We start from the raw sequence: 13105 nt of genomic DNA on the forward strand, positions 1-13105 counted from the left end.
TTGTGCTTGTTCTGCTGGGCACTTTACATCCTAGTGTTCTCTTGGATGGCCAGCATATGTACTCTCCTTGCTTATCTGTTTACTCCACAATAATGGCTCATGGATCTCATGAATCCTTTGTGAGGTTTTAGTCTGAAAATGCTAACCAAGATGTTGAACATTTGTTGGTGGTAGAACCTAGCAGTCTGGGGTAAAAACTCAAGTGAATTTACTGTCCGACTGACATGGAAGCCATAAGCTTCAATTGCTACTCTACTGTAGTTTTCTCTTGCATATATGGAAACAATGCAGCATAATGTACTGGCAGGGCGAATTAAATTTGAAGTGTTGTCTGTACCAATCCATTGCATAATATCCATGCTACTATATAGCTAAAATACAGTCACAGCAGTACAAGTCCGCTGAAGCAACACTCTGTTAGCCCATTGACCCAGTGCCAGTTCCTGCTGTTATAAACTATTCATGAAGTTGTCAAGCAAAGGGTATCTCATTAAGACAAGATCCTCATGCTACTGAATTTAATAATAAAAATTGTGTATTCAGATCTATACAGTGAATATTATTTCTTTCTTATTTAACCTAGAGATGGAAAAAATATTTGAAAATATTCAAAAAATTGTTGAAAAACATATTTTTCAGAGTGTCAAGAAAAAATGATTTTTTCCCCCTGTTCAGAATGCTGTTTTCTGCATCAAACAACAACGTTGGAAGTTTGCCCAGAACAGACTCTCTAATTACAGCTTTTTATGTGCAAAAATTATTTTCTGGTAGGAATTAATATTTCTGCATTGCAGTATTGTTTCCCATACAGAAAATGCTGTTTTCGCTATAAATCAACCACATGCAAATTTTGTGCAGAATAAGTCCCAAATTGCAAATAGGCTTGGAAAACCCAATAGTTTTCAAAGACTTTCTTTCAGAAGGAAGAAAAGAATTATATACCTAAGATAACCATACAGTCATAGAAATGGGTTGGTTATCATTAGTTGTCATTTGCTTCTACTGAAATCACTAAACTCTTACTGAATCATTAGTCATTTTTCACACTGAAAATGTATGTTCACATTTCTGATTTGCTTTGAGTTTATTTAGTACATTTTAGAAGAGATACTCTGAGGGGGGGATTTTACTCAGCATGACTGAAACTCAGGGGGAAAAAAGATATATCTAATCTATTGTCAGCTGTAAGTTGTGTATAATTCTTTGACTTAACTTTGTAGATCCATGAATCTTCCAGTGTTGGTGGGGGATTTGAAGTATGTCATCAATGAACCAAGTCGACTACCATTGTTTGAAGCCATCCGTCCTCTTATCCCATTAAAACATCAAGTGGAATATGATCAATTAACACCTAAACGATCTAGGTAGGTCTGAGTAATGTTGCTCTTTGTATATGGGCCAAGACTGACAAATTCAGAATGTATTTACATACTTTTCAGGTTATCACCTGGGGTTTTTTTTTTCTTTGTAATTATAAGTGGCAAGCAGGAAGGCAATGATGTTTTTGTTCTAGAACCTTTGCTTATTAAAAAGCTGGCAGTCTCTGTTTGTATTTGTATGTGGTTTATTGAGACTGAGTAGAGTTGCTTTTTTCTATTAGGAGTGCTTTGTGTGTTGTTGTTATTGCTTTATTTATGCCCCAAAAAAAGCCCTTTTGCAACCCACAAGCCTGCTTTTTGCAGTCCTCCACTCCTCTGGGCTCCCCAGCTTACCCTTTTTCTGAGTGAAAAAGAAATGTGAATTGCCTCTAAGAGTGACATTTTACCTTTTTAAAAGGCTGAAGGAACTTACTAGCACTATTTGTCATTAAAAAACAAACAAAACTTAGGCGCGTTACAGATGGGCCCATGAGGTGCCGTCGTTACGCGCAAGGGGCGGCACTTCCTGACGCGCCTTGCCCCTCGTGCGTAATGAGTGCGTCAACATGGCGGCGCCCTATACAGATGGGCGCCGCCATTTTGACGTCGCGGACGCATAGTGTCCGGACATCGCTTGGCGGAAGTGACACTGCGAGTGCGCACCTCGCGCCTTGTGGCTCCATTTCTGAGGCACAGAAAGAAGTGCCATTTTGGCGCTTCTTTCTTGCTGCGCCCAGGAACCGCGCAGTTTGGCTGCTGCGGATCCCGGAAGCAGCAACCAGCAGCGGCGCAAGACCACCCGTTTTGGGTGGTCTGTAACGTGCCATCCTTTCCAAAACTAGAAGTGCCCACTTCTTGCTTTGTTGTTTGGTTGGCATCTTGTTGCATTTTTGCCACCACAGAATCCCAAAGACAGAAAGTTGACTCCTGGACCTGCCTCAGTTGCCCATCTCTAAGTCACAGTGTGAAAGCTGGTAATTGTTCCCCACTGATAAGGCCTCACTTTTTTAGCTTTTTGCAAAACATAGTATATCGAAATTTTAATATTAGAAAGGCATCCTGTCTTCAAATGCCAGGAAGATTTTAAAATATGAAGGTTAATAATCTAATTGACTAGCTAGAGACCAGTCAATCACAGAAATAAAACACTACACAGTACTGAAGAAGAGGAAAGGAGTTGGAAGGGAGCAGGAAAGGGGAATGTGGTATCACCTTTCAGACTAACTGATTTTTATTTTAGGATGAGCTTTCATGGATATAAACCCACTTCTTCAGATGCATTATGCATTACAGAGTGACATCCAGGCCTCAGGATATAAAGCATATTTACAGAGTTGTGGGAGTGGGAGTAAGGCTGGGATACAATGTAATATGAACCAAAAAGATGCAAATCATGACAGTCTTTGAAAACTACTGCAGTAAAGAAGATATTTTCTGTTCTAGTAGGATAAGTTGAAATGGCTGTTGATGTAATTTTGTATTCTTGTCTCCAGTTACTTGCATGGTATATACTGTAGGAGGGCTATACTCTCCCACTCCACCTTCCAATAGAAACCAATTAATTTTGCCCCCTTTCCAAATTCAAGTTCATTGCAGAGATGTTTTTATAACTAGAAGCAACCTGGAAGTGAACGCTTCGCCATTACTTTTTAGAAAAAAAGGCTCTCTTGGACCTAAAAGGCCCTGAAGGAATTTGGCAAAATTCTCTAAGCATTTTGGGTGCAAAACATTAAAAAAATGAATAAATTTTCTTTGGACCCGGGGTGTGAGGGTTCTAGGGACTGCATGGACTTTTCCTACTCCTAATACATAGAAACATGTAAGTTGCAATTATAAATATGTTTTTAATAAATTATAAAGTTGTAATTAATAAACACATGATTGATAAATTATAAATGTGCTGAGGTGTCACCATGAGGTATTTTTTCTTCATTTCCCTTTCCTTTCATTTTATTTCATTTCCAGAAAACTGAAAGAGGTGAGGTTGGATCGATTGCATCCTGAAGGCCTTGGAATAAGTGTGCGAGGAGGTGTTGAATTTGCTTGTGGCCTTTTTATTTCACAGCTGATGAAAGGTGGACAAGCAGACAGTGTTGGACTTCAGGTAAGAATGAAATTCTGGCTCATATAATAAAACACATCAAAGTCTGCAATCCTGCATGGCTCAGTGTAGCATAGTAGTTCTGTGAAGAAAACTACCCTATGTTGAACAATTCACTGCCCCCAGATCTACTGAAGAGCCAACAACAGGGACGTAGCCAGGATTTTAGGAAGGGGGGGGGGTCCAGACTAAATGCCACCATTATAATGGGGCTTGAGTGCGGCAGCGCAGCAGCACGCACCATTCATTTTTCTAATGGAAGGGGGGGTCTGGACCCCAAGAACCCCCCCCCTTGGCTACGTCCCTGCCAACAAAGCCCCCAATCATAGCCATTCATGCCTGAAGGAGAGGGAAGAGCAGGAATCAGGCTATATCTCTGTAGTCAGACAGGCCCAAAACAGACAGGCGTAAAAAGCCAGCTTCTGCATGGCTTGGGGGCGTGACATTTACTATAGATGACATGCACCCCCAACCTATACAGAAGCCATGCTGGGGTTGCTCCTGGGCCACCTAGGGTGGCCCAAACTTAGCCCCAAAAGGAGCAGATCTTTGAGGACCATGACAAGGGCTGGCATCAGGACTGCAGTGTGTGGTCTCCATGTTCCTGTGGCACTCCAGGCAGGAGCAGTCTCTGGCCACTCCTTCCTGCCCGTCTGTTCCACCCGAAAGTTATGACAGCATCCAGTGAGTTCATTCAGATAGTGTCAACAGCTGAGATAATGATTTTGCTTCTGGCTACAGGGACATAGCTAGATGCTTCTATGATTCCCCCTGTTCTCTTCCAGACATGAATGGCTTAAGTGGCTCTCTGGTTGGTTGGGGATGGCAGGTTTGGTGGCTGAGATGGGAGGAAGGGAATACTAACCTCTGCAGTGACCAAAATAGGAACATGCAGGTGTATGGTTAGTTTACATGTGCATATACCACTAATGGGTTGTCAACACATGCATATCCATGTACTGATAATACCCAGCTGTTTCTTCTTTACATTTCAATCTAAGGAAGTTCTTCTCATTCTGATGAGCCAGTGCCTGATGGCAGTGGTAGACTGGGTGAGGATTAAAACTAAATTTGGACAGAAGAATGGTACTACCGATCAGTGGAAAGGAAGATAAGATAATAGGAATTCAATTAGGTTTGAGCGGAGTGATTCCTCTCCCAAGAATCAGTTTCAGTTTTGCTGCACTTCTGGTCTCAGCCATGAAACTGGTTTAGCCAAGAGGACATAGGTATATTAGATTGGATCCTAGTAATCCTTAGTTACACTATCTTTAAATTTCTGGAATTTAGTCTTTTTGACTTTCTGTGTTTATAAATTTCATCTGGCCCAAAATCAGACTGATGATTTGGGCTACTTACATGCAATCCAAAATTTTACAGATGAAGACCAAGACACATGTTGCTAAGCAACATCAGAGTATGGTCATGATGACAAAAGTTATTAGTAAGGCTTTAGCCCAAACCCACTAAGATGGGCAAAATTCCACTCTCTCTTGTCCTCTCCCTTTGCTAAGTTAACTAAGTGCAAATTATTTTTGCCCTTTGAACATCAATTGAAGTAAGCTGAAGGCAAAAGGAGAAAGTGGGAGGAGGAGAGAGAAAGTAGGGCATATTAAAGGCAGCTGAAAAGGGGGGACAGCACATGTTTAATCAGGCCTGCCCCTGCCAAATTGGGACAGTTGGAGAGAATGATCTTATACAGTACACACAAATACATTTCTGTAACAGGTGCACTGGCTTCATGCCCATTTCCAGTCAATAATTCAAAGTGCTGGCTATGATCCTTAAAACCTTATATAACCCAGGTCTAGGCTATATGAAAGAACTTGTTCTTTCATACAAATTTGTCTTGGTTTTAAAATCGTTGGAAAAGGCTCTTTTTAAAGTTGTGGCACCTTCTGAAGTACAGCTGGTGTAGAGGCAAGATGGCTTTTTCTGTGTCTGTTTCAAGGCTGTGGAATTCTCTCTCTGGAGAGGTTAGGCTGACTCTCTGTCTGATTCTTTCCACTGGTGGCAAACAAAGACATTTTTATTAATTAGATTTTTAACAACTGACCTCATTTGCTACAGAAGGGTTTTTTAGGTACTGTGTTTCCCTTTTACTGGTGTCTGTGTGTCTTTTTAGTTGAGTATTTCCATTTCTGGTGCTTTTACTAATATTCTGTATTCCCATTATTGTTTTGCAAGCTGCCTGAGTTTTATTTTGGGGATAAATGTGGGATATAAATTGAATGAATAAATAAATGTCCCAAATGAATTAGCACTAGAAACTGAAATTCACTTTGAACCAATAAAGGACCATAAGAAATAGTTGAGAGTGGCTTTAGTGTCATCCCTTAAAATCTTGAAATATCCTGCTAGCTTGGGATAGGAATGTGTTAGGGGGGTATAAGGACAAAGTCTTTCTGTGTGTCCCATGGTCTATGTCATGCTGTTTGGTCAGACTGCAGTAGTCTGTTCTTCTTGTACTCTCTTTTGTATTTTCAACCAAAGTGCAGTCATGTTATGAACACCGTAGGTCTAAGCATGGAGTTATATAATTGTTAATAAACAGGGCCAGATGCTAGTCCCTTCTGTGGCCAAGGTATTCCCAATTTGCAGTACTTAACTGTATTTTTGGGCACCTTTGCAACTTGTGTTAGTACCCAAGTGTTTGGATGTCTTTAAGAATTCATATACAGCTGGCACAGTGAAGGACTGTTTATCAATTGTTGTACCAAGCATCTACCAAGCTCTCTCTGTCCTGACTTTTTCCCTTTGACCTTTTCACTTTAGTTCTGATCCAATAATTCTATTTACAGACCTTAAGAAACAAGTTTATATATGTGTAGGCAAACGCACATATAAACTGTGGTTCTAATACATTCTAATACATGTTGAGTCTCTGTTATCTGAAATGCTTGGGACTAGGGCTATTTTGGAGATTTGGGTTTTTTGGAATACTTGCATTTGCATATAAATTCATAATGAAATACCTTGGAGATGGAACCCAAATCTAAAAACAGAGTTCATTCACATAAATATACACCTTATAAATATAGCGGGAAGGTAATTTTTTACAATATTATAAAGTTGTGTACATTGTATCTTCAGAAAACAAAGGTGTCACTATCTCAGCAGCCACCCATGAAAAAAATTGGGTTTTGTTTTGTTTTTGTATTGTTTGGTTGTGGGTTTTGGGGGTTTTTTTAATATTTTGAACTTTGGAATTCTGCATATGGAAAACTCAAAGCATATTGTGCTCTACTGGTAGATCTCAAGGCGATCTGCAATACATCAGCAAGGATTTTTGGTGTTGCTTTGTCCCCAAGCTAATTATATTGCCAAAAAGAAGACTGTTAAGAGCGTTAAAAGGAGTGAATGTTTGTTTGGAAGTGCTATGAGTTTTATTTCGTTTTGATATTAGCTCTTAAACTTGGGCTTAGAATTTGTTAATTCAGAGTATTTTGCCTTTTGCACCGGATTCCAGTTAATGGATCTTGATTCTAATAAACCACAAAGTAGATCCTAGTCCCACAGACTTTATATCCATTCATCCATGTTAGATTTCATAGTGTCTATTGGGAAAGTGTTGGGATTTCTTTTTCAGAGAGCTTGGAAATGTTACATTTGGTGACTAACAATACCAGAATCCCTCAATCTGCATAGCTAGTGACCATGTTGGCTGGGGGATTTTGATATTTGCGCACTCGTTCTGTAAGCACTCGGATGCCGCACAGTGCTTACATAACAATGGTGGCGCCCATGTACACAGAGTGCCGCCATTGTTACGGCCCCGGCATGTGCTAGGGTTAAGGACCGTGCGGTTGCTGCATGACCCCTAACCCTAGTACGGTGCCAGCACAGCACTTTTGCACTGTCTGTACCATACCATAGTAGTGTAAAAACAGTTGCACAGTTATATTTTCTAAGCAGTTGTGTTAAGTGTGGTGTCTAGCACAGCCAGTCGTTCTGCAAGTATGCTGCTCACAATTCTCTCACACACACACTTTGATTTTATGAGTGGTAAGGTAGTTGGCCATTGTGCGAGGGATGTCCACAAGGCAATGGTGTTCACTGTACAGGTGGTTTCATAATGACTGGTGTTTCTGCTATGCTGAAGTGTGTCTGTTAAAAATGCAAAATGTTTGAAAACCTATATCCATTGCTTACTCATTTAATACTGAGTAACATCAGTGCACAGTATTGTTCCTTCCTGTTTTCTTATGTTTTGGAAAACATTTAGCTCCTAAGCTAATCATTCTACAGAAATATTTAACAGGTTACTAAAAAGAAGAGGAGGAGAAAGAGGAAGAGGAGAAAAAACGGAGTCCTTATTTAAACATAAGGCTTATATATTTACAAATAAATGCACATTCCTATTATATGAATATGGAGCAACTAGGAATTAGCAGCAAATGCAGCTGCCTGCCTTGGTTTGTTGATATGCGATGTTAAAGGGATCAGTTTAAGGTGCATTCATAATGATCTGTACTAGACACTTTCTAAAACTTTCTAAACCTGGTGAATACAGGGAATTGACAGGCAGCTCATTGTTCTAAATTGCTGTCTCATGATAAAGCCAAATGCTTCTGAAATTTCACCCATCTACATTATTTCACTAAATCTCCAAACATTTTCTAAGCTGGAAAAAAATGTGGCCTGAGAAAGACATAATGAACTTCTATCATAATATCAGTTTCTGGCTCCCTTTTTTCTATACCATTTTGATTCATCTTTGTGTGGACTATGTGAAACAAGCAATTTTAGTGCCACTTAAAGTAAGTATGTGTTTGTGTAATCAAGATGTGAAATTGAAACCTTTGTAGCATTGACCTATTTTCTTTTGATGTTTCAATTTTTTTTCTGAATGGATAGTGAAATACATCCTTTTCATGTATTTCATCTGTCTTTTGTTGTTGTTGTTGCTCTCCCAGATATTCATATCTTTGGGGATTCAGTTGACTAAAAAAAAGGCTGGAGGTTATTATGAATAATAGAAGTAACAGGAAACATGAAAAAAGAAAATTTGAAACCACTGTGATTATACTGCTTATACTTCAGATAGTAAAATAAGGTCTTGCTTTCAAAATGTTGGAGGAAAGAAATGCATGAAAAAGATTTTTTCCTCCTAATTTAGCCCATATCACTGTTCTCAGTTCTTTAAACAATTCTTTAACAATAGCATGCTGGTGTTGAATGCACATAAAGCCTTCCATTAATATATTCAGTTCTTGATGGACAAGCTAGCGAATGCTTTTTTCATGAAGTATATAGTGTTAATAATGCCTTTTGTAGGTACAGAGAAATTACATATGAATGTAAGCAATGCATTTTGTATTTTGTGGTGACATTAGCTGTAGAAGGAAAAAACATGAAGAAACCAGTTTAGCTTTCTTTTTCACTTCTGCATAATGATAACAGAAATGGTGTTGCTGAAACTACGTATTTGGAGAGAGCCAAATAAATTAAGAATAAATTTTGGATTTGTGACTAACTGCTAGGGAAATTGTGCTTATTTATGTGGGGGAGTAGGAAGAATTGCCCTTGTGTACTCAGGCCAAGAGCCAATAGTTCATTTGTGCTTCAGTCCACAGTAGAAGTTACTGTTTGTGTTTATACAACAACTGATATTTCTATATGGACAGTATCAAGGTGAGCCAATGCTCTAGTGACACAAATGTTTCTGTGTTCAAGTCACTCCTGTAAGTGTGACCATTCCCTTTCTCTGCTCAAAACTAAAAAATCAAGAAGATGGCGGCTTTTGCTGCAATTCAAGGTTGCATGAGTGCACACACAGAAAGCTTAATGCAAAAGAAGTTACTATAATTCTAGAGAGAGAGAGATGGCACTTTGCAGAAGTGAAGTTTCTATTTGGCTCAAGAAGGAAGTCTGAATCCTTTCCAGATGACAAATGGAGTATGGATCCTGTCTCTTTAACAGGCAAGTTTATATTATAGCAGCAATTCCCCCCCCCCTTTTTTTTTTTTTTTTTTTTAGTGAATGTGGTTTTTCATTGAGATCCAGCAAGAACTATTGGGAACATGGGTTTTTGTGGCTATGTGGTCACAAAACCCACAAAAACCCATGGATGCCGGCCATTAAAGCCTTCGACTTCACTATTGGGAACAATGAGTCCAAACTGTTAAGTTTCTGCTAAATGTTTCATTTGTCAGATATTAAAGGTAGGTTTGAAAGCATCCTATTTACTGTAGACTAGCTATACCTCATTTCAACTTTTAAACCTTTTAAACTAATTTCATTTAGAAAACTTAACATTTCCGTTGTGCAGGCCTAACTCCCTCTACCATATTTGCCTAGTGGAAAATACACAAGAAACAACATACATCTCTCTTCCTCTGAATTCATGAAAATACTGTGCCACTGGTGTCTGGAATTTCTTACTACGCAGAAAAATGAGGGTCATGGAACATATTTTAGGGGTACTTTGAATATTGAAAACCTTCCTCAGAGGGTTTTAAAAATGTATTTGGCAATTTATTGAGGAATCTTATGCTCTTGAGGTTTTATTTCTGAACAGTGACATAAAGTTTCACTGCCCTAGTTGTCTGATAGAAGGTGCTCCACAACCAGTGCTGTGGGCAAAAACAAGGTGGTTCAGGGCATAGTGAGAACAGACAAAGTTGCCAAGCAAAAGTGAGTAATTGCCAGGGGCCAGGGATTATTTCCCTCCAGACCCCTCCCATAGAACCCCTCCACACACACACTCTTTGTTTTTCTTCATAATTTGTCTCAAAATGGCAAGCAGAAGTCATGGTTCCATCACCCAAGCTCCACCATGATCTTTTTTGCTCTTCCACATAGGACTGCTCTGCCTACCTGCTTTAGCTATCCATCTTGGCATCTGATAACAATAGCCAGAAACAATTGTCAATATGTAGAAATAAAACGTGAACCCTCACTGTGGTTCTTCAGTTACTTTCATTGTAAAATGCCACCTTGTTTAATGGACCATAACCCATAACAGATAAATAACTATTGACCAGATGGGGAACTTCTTAGTTTTGGAGGAGTATTTGATGTTGCCATACTAACAGCTACTGATGGAGATACAGTCATTGTGATGTTAATTTACATAATTATTGCAATCAATATGGCTCCATTTTTCTTTCTTCCTGTCTCCAGTTCTCCACATAGTTGAGATATAAAGCAAAATGAGAGAATGAAAATGATAAGGCAGGCTAACTACATAAATAAATGGAAAATCTGCTGTGATTGACAGCAAGCCAAAACAGGGGGGAGTGCAAAAAATGGGGAGGTGTGCTTTAAAACAAAAAACTGTCAAACTATATTTCTGCTCATGCAATTTCTGTTTGGAAAGGGGGCTATAAAATGAGGCAAGACTTTTCATCTGCTCAGAGTGAAAGCAGGATTACCTTGCCTTTGTTAAATAGTTATGTAGGCAGAGATGTTAGATTGTATCTTATATTTGAAAGGCAGAACAGCTGTTTGATTCTCCTTTGGCAGATGGACATAATTATAGGTAAAGTCTGTGGAACAACACAGTACACCTAGATGATCTATGACCTAGTGGGAACATCTCAGAACACCTCTTTTTTAAAATGAAAAATTACATATGAGGAAATGAAGAGGGACTGTAAACAGAGTAGAAAGAGATTAGCAGAAGCAATTTCATGAAAGTATTTTCCCACTGAAAATATTTTCCTGATTTCATCCTTTAAAAATGTCAATTTGGGGAAATTAAGAGCACTACTAGTAGTACCTGGTAGTGAGTGATTTGTGCTGGAAATTGAGTACAAGAGACAATACCACTTCATTGGCAGTAATAATTTTGCAGTTTAAAATATCAGCCAGTAGGTGGCGCAAGCATTTCATTGCTAATACCTTTGGAGACAATTAATAGACAAAAGTCTGTAATTTGTTATCCGTTCCACAGCTGCTAAAGTCACAAGAGTCCTAAATTATACATACAAAATGGAAGCCCTACTGCACTGTAATGCAGAGGTGAGGAAATTGTGGACATTGCTCAGTATGTAGACACAGCAGTAATTTGAAGTGTTTTGTTAATACTGCTGATGGTAAAAGCTATGAATTGTATAAATTCTTTACATGTGCGAGCAAAAATGTCATATACATAATTGAATGCCCTTGTAAACTGATCTATGTGGGTATGACCAGCAGAGAGATAAGGACCCGAATTATTGAACACAGAAGTTGTATCAAAAATCAAAAATTGGAAGCCCCATTAGTTAAACACTTTGTGGAGCAACATCACACTTTTGATTCATTCAAATTCTGGTGCATAGATGGGATATCTAATATGAAAAACATAAAACAATTACAAGTATTAGAACTCAAATGGATCCATCGTTTGAATACTGAATCCCTGGGGGGTTTAAATGAAAATGTGAATTGGTTAGTTTGAATAATTTTATATTTGTGCCCTATTTGCTTTATCTTGTGACATGATGGTTCCCTATATTGGATTTGTAAGGGCTGATGGTACAGGGGAAGTATTTCCTTTATAATTTTTTATTCAGATGGGATATCTGATATACAACCATAAATATGGGAACTCAAATGAATCCAGTGGTGGGTATTCTAATCCACGTTGACCTCATGTGTGTTGGTGATTTTCAGATTTTTATTGTTACTCCACATTCTAGGATTTGTCCTTAAGTTTTAGCAGGATCAAGCTCATTACTAGCACAGCTGGTTATATAAGACACTCTGAGAGCAGTTCAAGCTCATTGTAGCTCATTCAGCAAAGTCACATTGGTTGCTAAGGTGCTATTATACTTTTTATATATTTTTACAGGCCACTGAGGAAGACATAGGTCAAAACGCGTCTGGCCTTTTGTTTTAGAAACAATTTTGCATAGAATTGCCAAGTATTTTGGATATTTTATTAACCCTTAGCATTTTATATCTTTCAGTGGGGTAATTTTACCCTTTTAGGTATTACATTGTTTTTCTGCTCCAGGGTGTTGTTATTTTTTAGTTTTTACTGGAACCCTTTGGTGGTTGTGTTTGGGAATTGGAATCCAACATCATCTGGATGGTTGCTGATTCCATAACTCTCCTTTCAGTGTGTCTATTGTGAATGCTACTTTTCATTTGGACTGTGTCCATACTGCCAGGAAAATATGTCTTACTGTTAGGGCTTCCAGATCCATGTTTTGGATGAGCTGTCCACACAACAGGCTCCCACAATGGGCCAATAATGGTACCATTAAAATCCAGGATGCAAGGCTACATGGCCATTGGTACACTGGTTTTTTTCCCTTCACCAATTTATATGCACAAATGCGTGTCTACAGCGTTCCTCCCATATCCCCACATTGACATGCATTCTGCACACTCAGTGGATTCTTTGGAATGCAAATTGAACCATGTTTTGTGCATTTTGGCCCTGTGCATTATCTAAGCAGGTCAGTGCAGGACCAGGATAGAAATGTTTCTTCTCCTCTATGCAGTGGTGCTTCTGCACCAGGCATCACTCATGGGGGGGGGGGGGGGGGCGGACTTCTGGGAATGGACCTTCCAGAGCAGGACTTCTGGCAGAGTGCGGGAGTGTGTGGCCCGGATGGAAGCATATGCAGAGGGTGGAGAAGCACACGCACAGTGCAGAGGAGCATGTGCATGGGCTGGACCTCCCCGCATGCACAGACAGGAGCATACAAAG

The 13105-nt window shown here is 39.2% G+C and overlaps 1 protein-coding gene across 5 annotated transcripts in view; it reads left to right on the top strand.

Moving 5' to 3' along the window:
- LOC149314414 (harmonin-like) overlaps positions 1 to 13105 on the top strand; it is an 88925-nt gene that overhangs the window by 19452 nt on the left and 56368 nt on the right. For all 5 annotated transcript variants that reach the window (XM_089521052.1, XM_089521053.1, XM_089521055.1 and 2 more), the window contains 2 exons: positions 1221 to 1364; positions 3324 to 3462. In XM_089521052.1, the coding sequence (XP_089377178.1) occupies positions 1221 to 1364; positions 3324 to 3462 (283 nt within the window). The remainder of the gene's footprint in view (positions 1 to 1220; positions 1365 to 3323; positions 3463 to 13105) is intronic.

This window comes from Sceloporus occidentalis, unplaced genomic scaffold (assembly GCF_023333645.1).
Source record: "Sceloporus occidentalis isolate IW3139 unplaced genomic scaffold, rSceOcc1.0.p SCAF_4, whole genome shotgun sequence".
In the NCBI taxonomy this organism is placed as follows: Eukaryota; Metazoa; Chordata; class Lepidosauria; order Squamata; family Phrynosomatidae; genus Sceloporus; species Sceloporus occidentalis.